Source organism: Varanus komodoensis, unplaced genomic scaffold, assembly GCF_004798865.1.
Source record: "Varanus komodoensis strain SLA01 unplaced genomic scaffold, ASM479886v1 scaffold19, whole genome shotgun sequence".
Taxonomy (NCBI): Eukaryota; Metazoa; Chordata; class Lepidosauria; order Squamata; family Varanidae; genus Varanus; species Varanus komodoensis.
The window spans coordinates 6,919,236-6,942,439 of NW_025335550.1; the positions used below are offsets into that span (position 1 = coordinate 6,919,236).

Consider the following 23,204-nt stretch of genomic DNA (forward strand, 5'->3'; position numbering starts at 1 on the left):
TCACCCCAACTTTATGTATTTTGTTGTGCTAGAACCTAGATTTAATTGGCATGGTTATCACTCAATGTGCACAAGATACTTAACACTGTGAAGATGCAAAATATTTCAATTGTGGCAAAAAATTTAATAAAAACAGTTGCATAACTACGATCCTTTTGCTGTGACATGACAGAATAAGCTCTGGTGCAACGCAGTGCCTCCAGAAGTCACGTCCTGTGCAGTGAGTAGTAGAATGGCATCTGCTTGGGTGCCTTTCCAATGCCACGTGAGCTCAGAGTGGACGCATGCATTTCTGGAAGACCCCAGACTTTGTAATACAAGTGATCTGAACCAACAGCTTCATGTGCGGCATAGTCGTTAGAGTGTGAGATTGCAACTTATGAGATCAAGCTTGTATTTCCTGCTTGGCCTTGAAGCTCTCTAGGTAATCTTGGGACTCTCAGCCTCACCGATGGGTTTGCTGTGAGGATTAAATGGAAAGGACAAGAACCTTCTAAGCCATGCGTGGTTTCTTGCGAGAGGAAAATGTGTGATATAAATACAATAATATAATGAAGACCAAAGTGCTGGTATAAAGTTGGGCAGAAGCACTAATCAAGCCTGCCAGAGACCATCCAACAGGACAATCACCCTATATATGCAGACATATTAACAGTGAAATGGATTAAGGACAAGCTTCTGAATGTCTGAGAATGCTGTAATTGAACCTGTTTGCTTTCTCATTGCAATAGTCCCCAGCCAAGCTGACAGAGTAGGGACAGTTTTGCCAGGAAGACTCTACAAACTTGCAAAGAGACTTACCCAAAAAGACTTACAGCTGTAATTTCTGCCTGTGCTTTGTCACATACTGATATGAGTGCGGGGTGGGATACTTGTGCAATTGACAAGTGCCAATTTTTTTCCCTTAACTTTGGGCCACAATAAAAATATTTCACACCCTTATAGTGTTGAGTGTGTTTAAATCCATTTCACTTCCAAGTTGGAGCACATAGAAATTTGGAAAAGTCAGATGGGTTGAATATACCTCTAATGCACTGTAACAATTTTCATATAAAATGGAAGGGGGAGAAGAATTACAAACAAATAGTTCTTTGGTCATGACAGTTCTTTGTTGTTGTGGAAGCACAATGAAAAATGTTGTGGGGGCATTGAGTGTAAGCTAAGATTTAATCTTTTATCTCACAGAAGACAGACACCTATATATAGCATTAAAAATCCAAGAAGTAAGGTTGACTTGGGCATCAAATCCCTATTCATTATATGCCCTATGAACCCATGCAAGGGGAAAGACTTCTGTAATGTTCTTGTAATCCTTCTTTGAAGCTTTTCTGATGTTAAATTCTTGCAATACACAAAAATGAGAATTTTTTCATCTTATGCTCAATGATGTAATGAAAGTGTGAATGCTTACCTCCTGGTAGCCCACTTAAAAATGTTCTTCTGTTTCAGACAAAACTGCATTTTAGCAGATGAAATGGGTCTAGGCAAAACAATCCAGTCAATTACATTCCTCTATGAAATTCTCCTGACTGGTCTACGAGGGCCTTTCCTGATCATAGCTCCGCTTTCCACCATAGCCAACTGGGAAAGAGAGTTCCGTACATGGACTGATCTGAATGTTGTGGTATACCATGGAAGCATGATTAGCAGGCAGATGATACAGCAGTTTGAAATGTATTTTCGGGACTCACAGGTAACTTTTTACATTGGGCTTTAAGTAGTAAGTTATTACATGCAGGGCAGATTCCTTTGTACACATGGTCATATACTTACCTTTTTTGACTTCCATGGCTTTTTTCCTAATTGAAAACCGGTTTGGACATTAGCTTAACACACGTAGCATCACCAGTGATACGTGGAAGCATCATGTATGTGGCTGAGTATCCCATTATAACAAAATGTGTGAATAGAATTTTGGCAAGCTGAGATTTTTGCCATTGTGACGAAGATAGCAGCTGCCCTTTGAAGGCTTAGTCTCCTGCCTCAAGCCTGGTTCATTGTGTGGTGCTTTAGTGCGTGCTGTGTATAATGCCACTGGAGTGCATGATTTTCGAAGGTTGAGTAGAGCTGTTTACTGGCCGTATACCCTGCCCATACTTTGCGCCCCAGTTATAACTGTCAGCTACAGAGATGGTGATGAAAGATTCAAGATAAGCTGACCAATTGTGTTATATCCATTTGCTCTCTCCTAGGGCCGTATCATTAGGGGAACATACAAGTTCCAGGCCATAATTACCACTTTTGAAATGATTCTTGGTGGCTGTCCAGAACTCAATGCGATTGAGTGGCGCTGTGTGATTATTGATGAAGCACATCGATTGAAGAATAAAAACTGCAAACTCCTGGAGGGACTCAAACTCATGAATCTTGTGAGTGTCTGCCTAGTTGCTTAAAGTAGTGAAATGTGACCCATTTGAATGTGGGTGAATGCATGTGGAGATCAGAATGTTATGCTGACGATATAGGGAATGTGTTTCTGAAACGGCAGGTTTGCTCCCCAGCTTGAATGGATTGTATTATTAACAATCAAGATGCAGTTTCTCCCTTTCCGCTCCCCTTTAAATCCCTTTCCTGTATAGTTTATGGGGGTTGGGAAGCTCAAGAGTTCCTTTCCTTTCCTCCAAAAGATCAAATAATATTTTGAAACTTGGAATTCAGGGAAGGATATGTGTTCCTACATGCTTATTGTTACTGTTGTTTTACCACTTTGCCTCTGTATGGCTTTAATGATACCCTAGATGAATTCATGTACTTGCAAGATGGCTTGACTCCTCTTCACTATAAATCCCTTACACTACTTGAATTTGTAGTACATGCTTAGTAATAATTATATCTTAGAAATACCTGTGTTGGGCACAGTAGCAGTCAGACAAAATGCAATTAAAAGCAATGGCAAAAATATGAATATTAAGATACTATGTAATTTCTCAAAGGCATAAGAAGTTACTACAATACTTGTTTGAAATTTGATTATAAATGATGTACTATTTGAATACTCCCTGTTAAAGATTCTTATCATGTTTTGTGCACTGTAAGGCTTTAACACTTAGTTTGCAAGATACTCTAAAGTATATCTTCTGTAGGAGCACAAGGTGCTATTAACAGGCACACCACTGCAAAATACAGTAGAAGAACTTTTCAGCCTTCTTCACTTCCTTGAACCTTTACGCTTCCCTGCGGAATCTACATTCATGCAAGAATTTGGAGATCTTAAAACAGAGGAACAGGTAATGAAAATGTTATGTTTCAGATTACTGTGTTCATACAAAATCAAAAATGAGAACTTGATGGATTGTTCATCTTCTAAGTTTCTTTCTTCTTGCTCAACGGTAGCACCATTTGAAAGAACACCACTGTATCTAGAATGATTTCTGTTGCTCAGTTTTTTATAGATGTAAGTAGCTGAAATGCAGCAATACTGTGATTGCAAGAGAATGATGGAAACATAGCTTTGGTTGGGGGAAGAACATGTAAACAAACAAACAAACAAATGAATGCCAAAGCCACCTACAGTATGCAGAATCAGACCCACAGATTTTTGGCCTTTCCCTTTTCTCTGTGAGAAGAACCTATTTTACCTATGTTTATCAGCCATATATAATACCCAGTAAAATATGTTTTCAGTGTAAAATATTTTTCTGGATTTTCTAAAATTATAAAGCAACCTCTCTAAGGAAAGGCTAGTTATGAATCTGTTAAAAGGCAATGCTATGCGTGTCAGAAAAGAAATTAAGCTGCAGTGGTCTAAATCACCATTAGCTTTAACGTTTCAAACATAATGAGTTACAAAAAACGTGCTATGTAGGTTTTTACCTAATTGTTCGTATTATATATAGGTGCAAAAGCTGCAAGCTATCCTGAAACCAATGATGCTGAGAAGGTTAAAAGAAGATGTAGAGAAGAAACTTGCTCCAAAGGAAGAAACTATTATTGAAGTGGAGTTAACCAATATCCAGAAGAAATATTACCGAGCTATTTTGGAAAAAAATTTTGCATTTCTGTCAAAAGGAGCTGGGCAAGCTAATGTACCTAACTTGGTTAACACTATGATGGAACTCAGGAAATGCTGCAATCATCCATATCTTATCAAAGGTAAGTGCAAAAGCATCTTTTCTGTGCACAGTTTAAAGTTTTATAAATGTTTATGAACTGAAGAGAAACTGCCATCATGTGAGGAGTATCCATATAAAACTGTGAAGGTGTGGTTGTGCAAAGTAGAACAAAGCCAGCCGTAAATGTAACATTATGCAGTTTGTACTGTAGATATTCACAGTATTATGACGTGTTGTTTTGGTCGAAGTTGTATCAAACATGGCTATATTTAAAAAGAAGCATGATGCCTATTTTTTACGTGCTGTGATTTATAACTTTATGATGTATGGCTCTGCATGATATGCTGTATCTCCAAGGTGCTGAGGAGAAAATCCTGGGGGAATTTAGAGAAACCTACAGTCCAGCTGCACAGGATTTCCACCTTCAAGCCATGATCCAATCTGCTGGGAAGCTGGTCCTCATTGATAAACTTCTTCCAAAAATGAAAGCAGGAGGCCACAAGGTGCTTATCTTCTCTCAGATGGTTCGCTGTCTTGATATCCTGGAAGATTACCTTATACATAAAAGGTATGATACCGTTCATATTGCAAATAATGACGTTAAGGGCAAATTTATCTCATGTTTTTCAGTAGACCTTATTCATACACTGAGATTTGAGTAATTAAGTACCGCGAAATCAAGCAGGGTGTGTGGATGGGGTTGTGGGGAGGAACTGGGCATTAATTTAGCTGTGTAGCTCATTGCAGCAAAGTTGCCATCTGATCCTCTATATCAAGGTAGCAAGTGAAGCCCTATGTTTTACTTTGCACTATTGAGTATATTTGCAAAGAATGCTCCAGACTCGAGGAAATGCAACCACTCTTCATTTGTCTCTAAAAAATAAAAAGTTCAAATGGTACCATGGCATGTAAACAAAAAAAGTAGACGTCCTTACTTCTGAATAGTGATTTCTGGACATTAGCAACTGGGATAAAGTGATAGCTTTAATGGCCCTGTTTGGGCAACGTATTGGCAATACTACAGATGTTCCATTGTATAACTAACCATGTTGAAATGTACTGACCTGGAGAGCTGTCAAGTACTCTTCAGGCTGATACCTATAATAATCATGTCCCCTTTTTGTTTTGCGATATTTCTGTAATACTTATGCAAAATGACATATTTGCGAAGCGCTAACGCAGTGCATGTACAGATGGAAGTTCCTTCCTAAGGGCCCTAGAAGTGAGTACTTGGTTGACATTGCCCTTTGATTGGAATTGTTGAAGTTGCTGCATTACAAAATACGTAACTCAGGAGCATGGCTGCCTGCCAAATGCCTGTGGGCTGCTGGATTAATTGCTGTGCAGTTTTATGACTGATTAGTGATGAAGAAAACTTCTGGTATTTCTAACTAGAGAATGAATGTAAAAACTGTGTTGTAGCCCACATACTAGGGAAGATTCTGCTACTGTGCTTAGGGGAGTTATTAGGGGAGCCAACAGTCAAAAGAACGTATACAAGATGTATTGAAGAGGAAAAAACATACTTTAAACTCTAATACACCTAAGTGGAGCAAGATTTTTTTATGACTGGAATCTACTTATTTTGTTAGTACTTAGTCTTTTGACTTTGCAAGCTTGTATATGCACACCCAGATGTGTGTCCCTCTGTGGAGTGCACACTCAGCTAAGTGTCCATAGGGTTGCAGCCTGAGTGAGCACTTAGGGATTATTTCATAACTGATATGAGAACTGAAAGGAAAGCACATCTAAGAAGACAGCTCGTTACCAGGGTGTAACTTCTTGGTTAATCAAAGAACAGCTGCTTGCACTTGTGTGGTTCTAAAGTTCTCAGGATATTTTAAAGATATGTAGAGTACAATTCATATATACTTTATTGGCTTTGCTTCTGTATGTTCAGTTGTAAGGTTTTTATGTTCTTTGAATAGAGGCCACTTTATTGCCTTTGTTTCTATATATTCAATTGGAATAGCTGAACCTGTATAGTCTTTTATAGGTCCCTTTGTATAAGTCCCCTTTTAAACAAATACACTTGCAGAGGTGACAGTTACTAAAGCCTGTTCATCTCTTGGGTTCGAGAGCAAACTCTTCTGTTGGAAGAGTTTAAACTTTGTCTGTGATATCAGCGTAAGGCTTTCTAGAGTTCCATAATGGATACCCAACTTTGAGATGGATTGATTCCATCAAGGGAAGCCACAGCCTTGAGTTTACAAGAGCTGAGCAGGTCTGTCAAGAACAGGGCATTTTGGTGAGCATCCATAGGGGTTGCTATGAGTCTGAGGTGACTAGATGGCATATAACAACAACATAATGGCTATGTATGACGTGCCTAAGGAAATTCTGAAATGCTTTAGAGGTTGGAGTAGGTTTTACATGCTTATTCCATTTTTCTCTATCAAAGCCTATGTCGGTTGATCTGAGAATAGTAATGGACCTTAGTTCACAGGTTCTGTAACGCATGAATTAGTGTTACATGTGAATTGGCCGCACCTCATGGGATTGAACAAGCGAGTACAGGGTGTCCTCTGCTCGCTTACCATTTCCACATTTTAACTGCTTTGCTAAACAACCCTGGAATATTTCTGGGTTGTTAGACATGACATCTAAATCCAGCAGTCCGGACTATAGAGGATTAAGAACCATTTGGAGTGTGCAGGACGGCATGTGGGAAACAAGGGAAAAAAGATTCTCTGGCCTGATTAGAGCAACAGTGATCTTCCTGGTCTTGTTGCAAAATGCTGTGCGTGACACAAAGCCAACAGTGCTCATTGCCCCGAGAACCCCATCTCCAGGGTGAAGCAGGATGCTGTGGGGATTCCTTTCCTCAGCAGGGACCGGGAAATGGGTCTGGATTGGGGGCAAGACGATTGGAGCCAAATACCTGTCCATTCTGGAGGAAAAACTGTTTCAGCCTGCAAGGGAACTTCCAACAGGACAATGGCCTTATATATGCAGCCACATAACTCTGGAGTGTCTTGAGAATGCTGTAACCAAAGCCCGGACCTCCGTCTGTTTGAGACATGGCTTCAAAGTTGATGTTCACCTACTGAAGATGGAAACTGAACCTGTTTGCTTCATTATGGTTTGTGAGCCGCCCCGAGGCTTTGGCGAATGGGGCGGCATAGACGTTCCCTAAATAAATAAATTGTTACAATGGACTCGATCCCAGCTGACAGAGCTGGAGCAGTGTTGCCAGGAAGAATGTACAAACATGGCAGGATCCAGATGCATAAAGCTGATAGAGCCTTACCCAAGAAGATTTGCAGGTGTAATGGCTGCTCGAGGTGTTCCTACTAAGTACTGACTCAGGGCTGAATAGTTACGAAACCAGCAAATGCCATTTTGTTTTTGTGTGCTTGCGTGCCACAGTAAAAATATTTCACACCTTGGCAGTGTTGAGTACCTTACATCCATTAAACCATAACAATGCCAATTAAATTCATTTTAGACCCAGCTTGTAAAACAAGAAAATGTGGGGAAGAAATACTTCTTCAAGTTACTGTAGCTGCAAGCAGCTTGCAATGTGGAATAATTTGAACACAGTAATTCAGCAAATAGTTTGTTAATTAAATTCTGGTTTTGATTACAGGCTTTTTAATGCCTTCTTCTTTGTGCTTTAAAGGTACCTGTATGAACGTATCGACGGAAGAGTAAGAGGGAATTTGCGTCAGGCTGCCATTGACCGATTTAGCAAGCCGGACTCTGATCGGTTTGTTTTCCTCCTCTGTACCAGAGCTGGTGGACTGGGCATTAATTTGACTGCAGCTGACACTTGCATAATATTTGATTCTGACTGGAATCCTCAGAATGATTTGCAGGTAAATTGATCTGAGTGACTAATCCTTCTGCCTTCTGGCCTTAAATACCTGTGTAACTCCTATAAATGAACTTGCTGCATCTCATCCACAATGAAAGAGCAGGTGTGAATAGTACGATGACCTAAAGGTACAGCCTAGGTAGGTCATATCAGGGGAGGCAGTTTCAAACTTACATTGGGAGCAGGCTGTTTGTGATTTTATAAAATCACGGGGATAAAACATATTGAACAAAACATTCATTGAAAAGAACTACAAGTTCTGACCGGCCTTGGTGGTCAAAGGAAACAGTGGTTTCCGGCACCATGTCCCTTTCCCAAGGAATGATATCTTGTTCCTGATCTTGTATTTCTTCTGAAAGAAAGCATGTAATAAGAGACAAGCACCTGCTCCTCTCCCAAATCCTTGCTTGATCCTGCAGTTGCTGAGTGCTCCGACAACCAGGCAAAGGCAGTGAGAAAGGAAGCTTCTGCCTCAGCGCTATGGTGGAGTAATAAAGCAGCTCTGTCTAGGCTTGTCTCTTTACTTATTAGGTACTCCTGAGTTCTTAGAAGCCTGCAGCTGAGACAAACCCTGTGCTTTCTTTGATATTCAGAATGGGGTAGAGTTCAGAGATCATCCTGCTATCTTTATAGTTCCATTCCTGGAGGAAACCTGGGGTTCATTACACCTTCCAGAAGCAGCAGTTGCGTGACAAGCAAAATGGCAATAACAGAAATGTCTGTATAGTTTTCCTTATCATTCTTCTTTCTGTGAAAGCTTAATGTATTTTAAATGCTTCTCATTTACAGCTTCACTTTGGTTATAAATGGGTTGAAAGTCATCCTGTAGTTATGTAACATTTGAATGCGATAGTATGTCTGATGGATTCATGTACCTTTTCCCTAGGCCCAAGCTCGATGCCACAGGATTGGTCAAAACAAAGCAGTGAAGGTCTACAGACTGATAACCCGGAACTCTTACGAAAGAGAGATGTTTGACAGAGCAAGTCTGAAGCTTGGGCTAGATAAGGCTGTCTTACAGAGCATGAGTGGAAGAGAAAATAGTGTTGGTGGTGTATGTATCCTTGTTCTCCCCCGCTCTAAATGTGTACAAGAAATAGGAATTTGAAATCAAAAAAAGTACATGGGTTTTGGAGCCAAGCAGAACAAGATGTTAAAACTTAGCCAGAACAAGAACTTAAAGCTTATAAAACATGCTCGTCTACTTCCCCAATACATTCTTGTTCCTCTTATAATCAGTATGAGCTGGAAAGTTTGTAATTTTGGAAAAAGAATGCTCCTCAGGGCTTTGCTACTGGAAGTAGGATTTGAAGGAGAGTTGGCAAAATATGCTTGTGAATCCTTGAAATTTTACTTGTAATTAATGTAAAGAAACACAGAAAAGTCTTGAGTGTTAATGCAGGTGTCTACATAGTGAATACCATATTAAAATGATAATATAAAATCATATAAATATCAACTCATATGGTTCCTAAGTGGCCAAAGGATTATTTAGATTCCCATGTCAGACACGGAAATGATACTCCAGCCTCAGAATTGGGGAATGGAGTTTGTCCCTCACCCCCAATTCGCAACTGGCATGGAAAGCATTGCCTTGAATGTCCTCTGAAGTCGGGAAAGCGAGGAGTAAAAAGGGTCATTTTGTGGGGACTAGAGAAAGGGAGGGCAAGGAGGCAGGATCCAGGATATCCTGCAACCACTCATTTCTTTCCTTGTTTCTCAGAGGCGTTCCAACTAGACAGGTAAAAAAAAAATGCAGACGAGGGGGAATGGGAGGTGAAGATTGCTTCTGCTGAATAGGATGCTTGTTGACAGAACAGGAATGTGATACTTTCAGGCAAGAACATAACTAATACAGAATACATACTATTTTTGTTAAGCTTTAAAAAGTTCCTTACAGCATCAAACTCTTCTTACACAGATCCAGCAACTTTCTAAAAAAGAAATTGAGGACTTGCTTCGTAAAGGTGCATATGGAGCCATCATGGATGAAGAGGATGAAGGGTCTAAATTCTGTGAAGAAGATATTGATCAAATCTTGCAGCGTCGCACAAAAACTATCACAATTGAATCGGAAGGGAGAGGCTCCACATTTGCTAAGGTAGCTAAGGACACTTTTCTGTGCAGATTCTGGGGTGTGGTGTTGTGTTGTATTGTGTTTAGTTTTTGTAACAGAAGAACACTGAAAAATTTCTGAGCTTTCAGAACAGCCTGTCGAGGATCCATTCTGCAGCATGACTGACTTAACTCTTTGTACCAGTGCTGCATCCACAATAAATAAATTGCAGAAGGTTCATTTATGTGTCTGTGATATCTTCCAAAAACTTCTATAATAACAGATTTGCAGGATTGCCTTGAGTGGAACTGCCTTTTTCCCCCTTGGTTACTTCCTGCTATTAGAATGGGGTGGCACCTAGTTTTCCATACTATAAATTGAACTAATGGATTGGTAATATCTTTGTGTTCTGTCCTTTACAGGCTAGTTTTGTTGCATCTGGAAACAGGACAGATATTTCATTAGATGATCCCAACTTCTGGCAGAAATGGGCAAAAAAAGCAGAAATAGACATAGATGCCATCAGTGGCAGAGTAAGTACATATCTATATGCATATATATATATATATATATATATATATTCACATTTTTTGTTCTAAGCATGAAATTGACTGTGCTTGTCTTTAATGGTCATAATCAGATTCATAATAAGTTGTGAAGTTTTTAATGTAGAAGTTTTGATTATAAAAAATTAAATTAACTTCTTTAAATGGCACTACACTAACTAAACATTTCCTAAGTTAGCAGACACAACTTTATGCTTAGAATGTTCTAAACACTTTATGATTTATCATTTTTTAAAATGATAATTTATCATTTCACTTCTGTTCTTCCCATCTTGCATTCCATCTTTTCATTCTTTGCAGCATTTTGAGCTAGAAAGTTTCCAAGGGTAGATAGGACTTAAACAAAGTCTGATAAGATAAAGGTCTTCTTATTTGTACAGTCACAAGCTACAAATAGTGCAGCATATTTTAAATATCTCCTTTTGTTTTTTTAAACAGAGTCTGAAATTGTGTCATAATCTTAAATGTATGTTCTTTAACTCGACATGAAAAATGTTTGAGCTTTCCAAGGTGCAACAGTGTCCTGTCCATCCATCTCCAATTCTTTTGCCTTTCTAGATCATGCTGTCGGCAGTTGGGAAGCAGTAGGGATCTTTTCTTCTGCTTGGCAGCCATAAATACGCTTCTGTAATCAAGGATTTGCTATGTCATATAGTATGTGGGTTTGGTAGAACTCTTGCAAGATGTCAGATTGAAAAATGTGTAAATAATCTTTATAATTTTTACTTTAAAAATATTTATTTCTAATGTCAGATTTGCTGTATTTTTTTCAGAATAGCCTGGTTATTGATACTCCCAGAATTAGAAAGCAGACAAGGCCTTTCAGTGCCACAAAGGATGAGCTTGCTGAGTTATCTGACATTGAAAGTGAAGGGGATGATAAACCAAAACTTCGGAGGCCTTGTGACCGTTCTAATGGATATGGAAGAACAGAATGCTTTAGAGTAGAGAAAAACTTGCTAGTTTATGGGTAAAGAAATGCTTTTTGTTAGATAAATGTATCTTTCCTGTGTGGCTTGTGCCTTACTTTACACTAATTAGTGCAGCCTTTTCAAACCTGGGATTATGGGACTGGAGGGCACCAGGAGGGGAAGGCTGTGCTAGTAAACCTGATTCCCGACCATGTAGCAATGATGTCACAAAACCATTACAGAGCAGCATCTCGTGTTGATTGTAAAGAAATAATTCAGTTGGCATTTCAGAAGATCTTGGGGTGTGTTAGTTTACAGATTTGTTGTCAGCTCTTGTTATCATACAGTATATAATGTCCTTATTTGAAACATTCCTTTGTAAGAAGAATTATAATAGTTTACTGCAAAATGTGCTATAATAGTGTATAGAAGACTAATAAATAGAAAAGTAGAGATTGGCCTTCAGAGATATTTAGACCAGTCTTCCCTAACCTTGTCGCCTTCCAGACACACTGGACCACAGCTCCTAGAATTCCTGTCAGTGGTCCTGCTGGATGGGCGTTCTGGCAGTTGTGGTCCACATGATTCTGAAGGCCACCAGGTTGGGGAAGGGTGATTGAGACCATTGAGCTTAAGAGGTAACAAATTAGTATCATGAACCCACAGATTTGCATAGAAATATTATTTTCTTTTATTAGCTTTGGTGGTGGTGGAAGAAAAAGCTCTGGCATTCCTAGACTGTATGGAAAGAGATCCAACTACCCATTGGTTCCTGAAATTCTCGTAACATGATTGAAATATGATGCTGTTAACTACTTTGGGCATTTGGGGGAAGGGAAAAGAATAACTAAATGTCATAAAACAGTGCTGATGAACCCATAGCCCTACAGCTGTTGTCGGACTAGAGCCCCCAGCCCTGAATACTGACCATGCTGGCTGGATTGTGGAGTCTGCAGAAACAATTGTTCCCGGGCACTGTGATGAGAGCTAAATCAGTCAAAATGTTTTTGTCTATTGTACTCTTTGCAATAAAATCAGAATACCAGTGGTTTAAAAAAAATACTGCTTTAGTTTAATGTGTTGATAAGTGTTAATCTTTAACTAGGTGGGGTCGTTGGAGAGAGATTTTATCACATGGCCGTTTCAAGAGACAACTGAATGAACAGGATGTGGAAATAATTTGCCGGGCCCTTCTTGCTTACTGCCTTGTTCATTACAGAGGAGATGAAAAGATTAAAAGTTTTATATGGGACCTTATTACACCAACTGAGGATGGGCAAACTCGAGAACTACAAAATCACCTAGGTAAGGATCTAGGTATATAGCTCAAGTTGACTTTATTTTATGTAACATTTGAGACACTCACAAGTAAGTCTATTAATGTGTGCATATAAGTTAAGAATTGTAAATATTTTGAGAAACTAGTGTTATTCTACTGTAGTCACTACATTGTATCTTATGTTGGCTAGGTTTGTCAGCTCCTGTCCCCAGAGGTCGAAAAGGAAAGAAAGTTAAGACTCAGGCAAGCACTTTTGATATCCAAAAAGCAGAATGGCTTCGAAAGTACAATCCAGAGCATTTGTTGCAAGACGATGGTTATAAAAAACACATAAAACACCATTGCAACAAGTAAGTAGCAGTATAAATAACTTGGATTATTATAAGTTTTTGAAAATGTATGTGTATTTGTGTGCAGTGTCAAATATGCTTCAATGAGATACAAATGAATCTTATTAAAAGCCAGTAGACTTACACAGTTTTAACCCACCTAAGATGTCACAAAATCTAGCGTAACAGTAGTGGTTCTGTTATAAATTAACCCTTGTATTTATATGATGGGTATGCAGTGTGCAGACATACTAGGAATAAAATGGGGGAAGAAGGATAGCAAAGGATACCTTTTGGTAGAAACCTCCTATAGGAAAGTCTATGCAGGAGAAACAGAATGACACATTCACCCGTGTTTCTCCAAATCTTAAATGCACTTTAAGTTTGAGGCTCCTCACAGCTTGAAGGACTTTGAGGATGGGAGGAAGGATTGACATCAAAGTGCAGTCAGAAATAGACTTGGAACTAACAATAGTCAAGCATCTACCTCTGTGTTATATCATATTCAATTGTGTTTCTATTCTAAAACTGGTAAACAACTATGAGAAGTACTGGCAAAGTCTAACTAGTTCAACAGCAACCACATCAACAAGTTAGTATCTGAGTATGGCACAGTTAGGTTATATAAAAGTCCACTGAAGTCAGTAAACAGCTTTGTATAAGGGGGCATGGACAGATACTTACTTTAGATGTGATCTTAGGACATCTAAATAATAAATTGTGGCAGAACAATTCCAAGCATGCTTCATATTTATTTTGAAATACTATCTAGTGGAGCTAAAATACAGTCTGAATTAACCTTGGATGAAGAATTGATTGCCTTCTGTGTTTCATGTTTAGGGTTTTACTTCGAGTGAGAATGCTGTATTATTTGAAGCAAGAAGTCATTGGCAATGAGTGCCAAAAGGTTTTTGAAGGAGTTGATGCAAGGTAACGCATCCTGAAATTCTCTCCTCCCTTCTCCCTGTTAACTATGCAATAAAGTTATACTTCTGAATTCTTGAATTTAGCATCTAAATTCAGGAGCAGTTTCCTACTCAATGAGATCCCTCTCCTCCCTATTCTCTATGTGAGAATGAATTAATGAAAAAGAAAATTGTAAAATGGCAACATGCATCTCATAATAAGTATATGCAACTTTTTTCTGGATAATTATTTCAGTGAAATTGATATTTGGGTGCCGGAGCCAGATCATTCTGAGGTGCCAGCAGAGTGGTGGGATACAGAAGCAGATAAATCACTCCTCATAGGAGTCTTTAAACATGGTAAGTAATAATGATACTACTTGTTTGTGGTTTTTGGCTGGGGGTGTGGGGGGACTTCTGCTTTTCATTTACAGACTGGTTGTGTTTTGGGGTAATACTTATGCTGTTTTGGTTTTGTTTTCCAGGTTATGAGAAGTACAACACAATTAGAGCAGATGCAGCTCTCTGTTTCTTGGAAAGAGTGGGAAAACCTGATGACAAGGCAGTTGCAGCTGAGCAGAGAGCAAATGATTATATTGACGGGTATGATTTTTCCCTTAAATCTTTCTTCAAAGTGAGAATTAGCTAAAGTTAAGCCCTTTTAATCAGAGTGAATTGATTAAAAGCAAGATGAAATATCAAAGGAAAATGATTTAATATTGATACTTGTTTGTTTCCAAAACTATGTTGTAAATCTGGTTATTAAGCTATGTTAATTTGGGACTGAATATAGTATTGCTTTATTGTTCATCATTTCATTCAGTCCTGCATCTGTATGTTGCACCATATAATTTTTCAGGCCTTGTTTTTTTAGCTACAGAGTGCCTGTCCTTAAGAGTGCAGTCTTACAGCTCTAGACAGTATTCGGGAGCCATAGGACACTTTGGATTCCTAGATCATTGATCTTAGAGGTGGGAATCCACAATCTCTCCCCTCAAAGCCAGCTGGCTGTCTCTCTGAAGCTTCCAACAAAACCTCGCAAAGGAGGGGAAAGGGGGCTTTTTCATGGGCAGAGGAGGGAGAAGAGTCCAGGATGCAAGCTACACTGGGACTTTTCTAGCCTCCTTCCTTCCCCCTTTCCTTAGACAACCCCCCCCCCCCCCAAATCAGGTCTCTCTAAGAAAAGCACAGGTTGTGACATAAAGAAACAAACCTCACCTCTGATGCTTTCCCTGCCTGCATGGCACAAGTGTGAGTCTCAGAGTTCAGGGAATTGCAGTCATTGTAATACGACTGTGACCTAAATTATTCAGGGGAAACAAAAATGAAATGCCTTTGACTGATGGTTGAAACCAGGTCATAGTTACTGGGCACTTAAGTGCTTCTTTTTTAATGAGGTGAACCTGAAAGGCTTGTGTGCATGTAAATACTCAAGAAGAAATGATCAGCTGGATTCTTCATTTACATAGAAAAGCCTTATTTGACTTAATCTAGTAGGAAGCATTGATTTAGTTTAGAGATTAAATGTAGAGCCAATTTGCTTATATGCAGATTATTTAATATGAACCAAGGTATTCCTTAAGGGAAGCTTACTACTTACAATTTTAAAAGAAAACACTACATTAAAATAGGTTCAATTTTTAATTGAGTTTTACCCACCCCACTCCAAACGTAACAGAAATGGCTTCCCCTTTAGGAATTGTGAATGGAATGAATTCAAAATGAAATAGTTTACCAGGTGTGTTAAAGTTGCATCGGCTTTGGGAGGGGAATTCACTTTTGGTCCTCAAAATGCTGAGTGGGAGCCAGAATCGAGTTTGCTGAAGTCCCAGCCCTCCCCTGTTGACTAGTTGACCACTCTGGCTCTCTGCGCTTACCCTGTGAGAGAAACTTGCATGGAATACAGAGGGAGGACTGGATGGGCATAGGGAAGGCGCACACAGAGGCCTCCTGGTTCCAGCCGTGTCTCCCTGGGTCATGTGGGCATATGGCCATGTTCTCGTGGAGGCGGACTGGGAAAACTAGGCTGTGTTGCGCTTTGTGTGGCGCCTTTATGCGCTACGTGGACTCGGCTGAACCAGGCCATATGCCACATCTCTTGCGAGTGCAAGGAAGGGACTATATTGTCTTGCAATATGATGAAAGAAGGTTATGATCATGTAAACATTTTGCATTAAAGCCATCAATTCATCATGGTGCAGAAAGGTGCCTGCTGTTAAATGGGAAGGATTTAAAGGAAAGAGTAACTGAGCAGTTACCACCAGAACGCACATTCTCTGAAGCAATTATTTCCTCCCACAAATGAAGTTATTTTAAAGTTCTCCAGTAGGTCAACAGTTGTATTGAGAATGACTCGTACCTTATTTGCCTGTGCTGAATGCGTGTTTTTCAGGGATGTTGAAGACCCAGAATATAAACCAGCCCCAGCATTGTTTAAAGATGACTTGGAGGTAAAAACTTTAATATGTTTCTTCAGTTACCCAAGCCTTAAAGAATTGATGGTGCTATCATAACCCTCCATTCTAAATTCACATTCAAAGTGCTGGTTTTAACCTGTAGAGCTGTATCTGGCACAATGTTTCAAGGATTACCTCTCCCATATAAAACTACCTGGTTCAGAGGTTCTCTTCAGAGGCCCTTCTGTTTGCACCCTCCAAGAAAAGCTTGGAGAGGCCATTACAGAACAGAGCATTTCTGTAATATCCTGAGGAAGCTCAGCTGGTGCCACTACTGTCATCTTTTCAATACCAGGAAAATGTACTTATTTTCCAGTCATTTGGACATTAGTTATGACCCAGTTTTTGTGGGCTGCTTTTGAGAAAGTTGTTCTGGGCTGTGAATGCAGGGAGATTTTGTGTATCTGGATGAATTCTTTCCATACAGTACATTATTGTTTTTAGTTGTTATGTTTTAATTGTTATTTGTATTGTTGAGCTAATTATATTTTATATTGATTTGGGAGAATTCCTTGCTTATATTCATGTTTTCAATATTCTATGTAAGTCATTTTGAGACTGCTTTTTGAGGTGGATGTGACACATTTCAATACGAACAACAATAATATTTTTTTGTTTTGACTAAACATTTACTTTGGATTATACAGTAAACCAAACACAGCAAATGCACAGTAATTTTTGGAAATTATCCCTTAGCAACTCTTCTGATTTAACAACGCACCCTTTCATTTTTCTGTCAAGAGGCTGAACCTCTTAAATTAAAAAAGGGATTGATAGTAATTCATATTTAGCATTAGTATTTTTAGGCTGCTCAGTCATCTGTAAGATGTGTGGCTTGTGCTGTATCAGAATTGTGCCTTTCCTAATTCAGGAAATTTGTCTGTCTGTTTCATTTGTTAGGATGATGTGTCATCACCAGGTGATCTCATAATAGCAGATGGAGGTAAACTCTCATGATTTTAACTTACTACACTTAGTGTTCCAGAAGAGAACAAGTATGCATTTAATATGGTGCATAATACAACAAATTAGTATTGTTTTCCTGAACTTTCTTAATTATAGATGGTCAGATGATTGAAGGGGACAAACTTTACTGGCCAACACAGTCTGCCTTAACAACACGTTTGCGTCGCCTAATAACAGCGTATCAGCGTACTAGTAAGAACAGGCAAATCCAACAGATCAAGCCCACATTTCCAGTCCAGGCCTGTGTGATGCAGACAACATATGAAGAAGCTGCTTTAAATCCAAAAATGGCTGCCAAAATTGAAAGACAACAAAGGTTTGTGTAGGCTGTAAATAAATACCAAGTCTGTGATTTATAGCTCACAAACACTTTTGACTACTTTCTAGTCAGTTACAGTTTTGTGCTGTTTTAGGAAAGTTACTCAGTTGTGATATTTTTCTCTGTTTATTATCTTAGATGGACAAGAAGAGAAGAAGCCGATTTCTATAGAGTGGTTTCTACTTTTGGTGTGGTGTTTGATCCTGACAGAGCCCAATTTGACTGGACAAAGTTTAGAGCGATGGCTAGGCTGCATAAGAAAACTGATGAGAGTTTAGAGAAGTACTTGCACGCATTCATGGCCATGTGCAGGAGGGTCTGTCGTCTGCCTTCTAAGGATGGTGGGTTATTGTTAAAACAGATTTAGAGAAAACAAAGACTTAAACCCATGATTATAAAATGCCAAATTAAATGATCCTTTGCATGACATAAGTACATGAATGTGTCCCCAGCATGTGAGGCTGGACTAGTAGTCATTTTGTCAGAGGTAAATAGATCAGACCTTTGTATGTCGAAATGATTATGTATTAGTACTCAATTTCTTCAGACAGACATGGCTACTTCCCCTATTTTTTAAAAAATGAAGGATGAAGTAAAATGCTAAACAAGGAGAATATTTCCACACATTAATGCCTTCCTACTGTTCAAAGTTAGCTTGTAACTTGATGTCTTTAGAGTTGCTAACTCTTACGTTTCCTGCGCAGAGCTTGTGGATCCAAATATCTTCATTCAGCCAATTACAGAAGAGCGTGCCTCTCGAACCTTGTATCGCATTGAACTCCTCAGGAAGGTACGAGAACAAGCTGTCCGTCATCCACTAATCTTTGAGCGCTTGAAACTTTGTCAACCAAATCCAGACTTGCCTGTCTGGTGGGAATGTGGGACTCACGACTGGGATTTGCTGATAGGAGCTGCAAAACATGGAGTTAGCAGGACAGACTACCACATCCTTCGTGACCCTGAGCTTTCATTTATGTCAGCCCAGAGGAACTACAGTCAGAATAAAGTAACCTTTCCAAGAACTCCTACCCCACTTTTGCAACAGTATCAGCTGGCACTGTCTGCATCTCCTCTTGCACCTCAGGCGAGGCTGCTAGATATGAAAGGGGCCGTGCCTGAGGACACGAAATCCAAGAATGAGAACCATAAAGAAGACTGCCGGTCTTCAGGAGAGGAGTCCATGTCTACTGAGGATATGCGAACAGGAGTAAAGACTGAACCTCCGAGCCCAAGGAACGGCACAGCGCCTCACGCTACAGATCACAAACCTGTTACCAAGGCAGATGGTGACAGGCGGATGGTTGCTGCGAGGACAGAGCCCCTGACACCTAATGCTGCCTCCAAAAAGCAGCGGCACGGCAAGAGAGGCTCAGGTTCCAGCTGCGATTCCGACTCTGATTCCAATCGGTCTTCCTGTTCTTCCAGATCGTCTTCATCCTCATCCTCCTCTTCGTCCTCTTGCTCACGATCCAGATCAGGATCCAGCTCTTCGTCCTCTTCATCTTGTTCTTCAGCATCCTCCTCCTCCTCATCCTCCTCCTCTTCCTCCTCTTCCTCCTCCTCCTCTTCTTCATCAGAAGAGAGTGACAGCGACGAAGAGGAGGCTCAAAAGAGACGTAAGTGCTATGTCATCACTTTTGCCAGGGTGGGCAACTTGTGACCCTGCTGTTGGTGTTGGACTGTAACTCCCATCAGTCTCGGGCACTGTAAAGAACGGGGAGGGATTGTCTTGCTGTGGCTGAATCAGACTCGGCATTAGTGCAGGTTAGGAGGCGATTCAGATGGCAAGGCAACAAAACAGGCAGCTTGTCAAGCGCAACCGTTCTTGCGCAGGATGGGATCAGGACCGGCAGAGGTGGTCAAGATGCGAGCAGAGGGCAAAGCACAGTTATGCAGGCTGATGCATTTCACAGTCCAGAAGCTCCGTCAAGCGGGAGCTCAAGGGTCAGTAGTCCGAGGCATGGTCCAGAAAACAAGGCACTGGGGCTGAAGAAACGAAGCTGCTCAGGGCAGCCTGGCTCAAACCGAAGGTTTATGCAGCCAGGGGTTCCTGAGCTGCACTCAGGATTGATCTGCAGAACGTGATAGGCCCAGTGGCACTTTTACTCAGCTGAAAAGGGAAATGTATCGATAAGGAATGGTGTGCTGTGCAAGCAACATATAACGCAGCCATCATAAATTGGGGCTGTAAAAATACTGATCTTGGTCTGAGAACTATGCAAAGTAGAAGTGTGGCTTAATAAATCATATAAGCCGGTGCTGAAGCATCCAGATGACACACAGCTTTTTGTTTCACATTTAACATTGTGCATTTGTATACACATCTATAAGGACACTGTGATGTAGCTATTAACATTTAATTTATGTAAATATGTGCTCATAGTTTGATAACTCTTTTGACCATGAATAGCATCATTTTAGAAGAGGAATATCAGTGGAAAAAATAAGAATTTAGCCCGTAGGAGCTTAGTAACATTATAGATTATCCTTTGTGAACAGGCTGGATAGACTAGCCCTTTGTTGCTAGGGTTACTTGAGGATTTTGTTCAGTCCACACTTGAAAAATGGCTTGACTCTTGTATGGAATGGAATATAGTTACCCTTCTGACTCTGCCTTTCTCTGAATTTTACAATGTAGTTTTCAGCTTTAAAAAAACAAGACAGCAAGCCTGACACATACTGTTGGAGCTGACTGGCTTTTTAAAACCTAGACTTTAAATATTTTTGACGCATGCAGACTTTTCAGCTCTTCAGATTCAGCTTGCTTATCCATACATTTGGTAAGCAGAATAAAGATTCTGAATTGCTGAGGTTGTGTTTCAAACCTTATGTCCTCTTATTGTTTCCAGAGAGAGGTTGGACTTGGAAATTCAGACAAAGCAATTTCTAACAATAGTAGCATGTTGTGGCCTAAACAAAACGAGCATGAATTGAATTTCATTCCTTTGGCTACTATGGTTTGTGCCTTTGCATTGTTCTAGGATTCATTGCTATGTGTTTAGTTTTTCACTTCCTTAGTTAGGATTATTGCTGACAATTTTCTAGTTATGATGCTTTCTGTTCAAAATATGGCAGTCGTAGTTCGCGTTACGATAATCTCAGGGCATGATTATTTCAGTGGAATAGCCTTTGAAGACTCTTTGAAATCAGTGCCAAAGTGCTTTGCAATGGTCCAGTTGCTCTCGCGTGGAGCAGTGATCATCTCTGAGAGCAGCTTTGGCCCCAGTGCTCTTGTGTCTCACCTGTCATTTCCCCACTGTGACTTCTCTCATCATCCCCCTGCTTTGGTTATGTACAGTTCAAATGGTGACAGCAGAGGGGGTGAAGGAAAGGACGGACGAAGAAGTGCTTGAGATAATTGTAAAACTTATATTAGAAGAAGTGCTCTAGACTAAAACACAAAATATATTGGGTTTTTAAAAACAAATACTTATGTCTTCTTTATTTTAAATATGTTGGGGTTTTACTATATAACACATTTGAAGCTCCTGAGTAAGAGCTCTCCATTTCCACTACTTGTTGCCATCCAGTGTTGCAGCATAATACTATTTCTGCCCCATGTAAATAATCCAAACTTGATCAGAGGTTTTTGTATATCAAACCGCTACATTGCAGAAATAGAGTATACATTACTGTTGATTTTAAATTCTAATTAGTGGAATTTTTCCCATCAGCAGAGGGAAACCCTCACTTGAAAGCCTACGATGAAGAGAGTGTAGCTTCCCTAAGCACTGTGCAAGATGAAACCCAGGACAGTTTCCAAATGAATAATGGAACACCTAATTCTAGTTGTATCTTACAAGGTGGATATATGTTGGCTGCTTCCTACTGGCCTAAGGTAAGTTTGTAAACCCATATACTTGCAGCTCTAGATCAGTTGCTCTGCAAAATCTGTTAAGTTACTTTTTCATATTTTTAAATTGCTATGATATTCTATTTATATGCCACTCCCCTCACCCCCTTGTGAGAAACCCAAGTGTTTAACATAGTGCTCCACCTCTCTGTTTTATCCTCACAACAGTCCTGTGAAGTAGGTTAGTCTGAGAGTCAGTGACTGGATCAAGGTCACCCAGCGAGCTTCACGGCCAGATGGGGAGTAGAACCCAGTTCTCCTGAGTCCCAGTTGAACACTCTAACCACTGTACAACATGGGCACTAAATCAGAGTAGTACACAGGTTTGGGCTTCAGTTCTTCTTACCACATCTGGAAAGAAAGGCAGCCACTTCAGTTTATGGACGCTGAAGTCTGTTTTCTGGGTGAGAGCTGCAGAAAGTTCTTTTCCTCATTCACCCCCCGGATGCCCCACTGTACTCTTCTTACTAGGACTGTTGCATTTCTTCTACGATAGTAACAGTGTTGTGCGTTGCTGCCATTTGCGCTGGTCGCCGCTTTTACATTTCTTCTAGCACATTCATGGCTCTCACGGTAGTTAATGTGCCAGGGGTCTGTTCCCGCACTTGCATGCTGGCAACAACCTGCTCTTTGTATGAACAAGCAGTTGTGCCACAGATCAGACTGGCTGCCGTGCAATATAGACTTGCATGCTTAGCTGGAAGAAGAGCTGTCTGGCAGCTACAGCACAGCTGTAGCAAAGACAGGAAGGTGGGGAAAAGCATAAGAATATTTTTCTTACAGCATCAGCACCGAACAGTGTGGGACATAAATCCCTCAGGGACGATGGGCCTGCTCAGCTCTTAGCAAAGTCCTTTGTTGTGGCTGGCAGTGAGACACAAGCCTTTTTCTCCTTAGCACACCCATCTGAAAGACTGGCTGTTATGTCAAAATGAGCAGTCAGGGAACCTGAAACATGAAATATGATTCGTGCACCAAGCCCCTGCATAGTAGAATTATTCTTCTTCTGTATATAATAATAGTGCTCAGTTACTGTGCCCAAGGTCACTTGTTCATGTGTTAGATCTTAATGTGCCAGCTTTTTTTAAGTGGTCACTCTGCTATTAGCAGATGGTTTTAGTGCTGATAACAGGAAAGAGAGATTTCTAAATGGCATTCTGTTTATTCTAGGATCGGGTTATGATTAACCGTCTGGATAGTATTTGTCAAACAATCTTGAAAGGTAAATGGCCTTCAGCAAGGAGAAGTTATGACAGCAATACTGTGGCTTCCTTCTATACCACCAAGCTTCTAGACAGCCCAGGTGCTGCAGCAGAATACAATGAGCCCAGTATACCAACTCCCCCAAGTGCAGATGTTAAAGAAGAAAATGATGAGTCACCACAGATGTCAAAGGTGAAGAAGCATGTACAGGAAAAGGAGTTTACAGTGAAAATCAATGACGTATGTTTATTTTTATTGCCCTAGGACCTGATTGCAATTGCGGTGTGCAGCATGCTTTACCTACAAGTGGCTGCCTGCTGTCAGTCTTTCTTCCTTCACACTCATATTTGAGGGTATTTTTGGAGCAGTTTCTTGGGGCATTTTTCCCCCCTATTTAACAATCATGTTCAGGATCTGCCAACAAAATAGTATCTTTTCTTGGTCTTTAGAAGTCTTGCTGGTGAGATGCTTTCTCAAATGACTTTCTTATGC

At 40.1% G+C, this 23,204-nt stretch overlaps 1 protein-coding gene across 10 annotated transcripts in view; it reads left to right on the forward strand.

The window, feature by feature from the left end:
* Nucleotides 1–23,204, forward strand: part of CHD9 (chromodomain helicase DNA binding protein 9) — a 69,737-nt gene that overhangs the window by 39,868 nt on the left and 6,665 nt on the right. For 4 of the 10 annotated variants that reach the window (XM_044427736.1, XM_044427738.1, XM_044427742.1 and 1 more), the window contains 22 exons: nt 1,450–1,693; nt 2,193–2,369; nt 3,084–3,227; nt 3,837–4,092; nt 4,410–4,620; nt 7,675–7,870; nt 8,756–8,923; nt 9,791–9,970; nt 10,348–10,458; nt 11,265–11,461; nt 12,508–12,707; nt 12,872–13,031; nt 13,851–13,940; nt 14,172–14,275; nt 14,401–14,518; nt 16,308–16,365; nt 17,272–17,314; nt 17,434–17,653; nt 17,795–17,997; nt 18,361–19,272; nt 21,331–21,494; nt 22,680–22,952. In XM_044427736.1, the coding sequence (XP_044283671.1) occupies nt 1,450–1,693; nt 2,193–2,369; nt 3,084–3,227; nt 3,837–4,092; nt 4,410–4,620; nt 7,675–7,870; nt 8,756–8,923; nt 9,791–9,970; nt 10,348–10,458; nt 11,265–11,461; nt 12,508–12,707; nt 12,872–13,031; nt 13,851–13,940; nt 14,172–14,275; nt 14,401–14,518; nt 16,308–16,365; nt 17,272–17,314; nt 17,434–17,653; nt 17,795–17,997; nt 18,361–19,272; nt 21,331–21,494; nt 22,680–22,952 (4,429 nt within the window). The remainder of the gene's footprint in view (nt 1–1,449; nt 1,694–2,192; nt 2,370–3,083; nt 3,228–3,836; nt 4,093–4,409; nt 4,621–7,674; nt 7,871–8,755; nt 8,924–9,790; nt 9,971–10,347; nt 10,459–11,264; nt 11,462–12,507; nt 12,708–12,871; nt 13,032–13,850; nt 13,941–14,171; nt 14,276–14,400; nt 14,519–16,307; nt 16,366–17,271; nt 17,315–17,433; nt 17,654–17,794; nt 17,998–18,360; nt 19,273–21,330; nt 21,495–22,679; nt 22,953–23,204) is intronic. The other 6 variants (XM_044427739.1, XM_044427741.1, XM_044427743.1 and 3 more) reach the window with 4 other exon arrangements.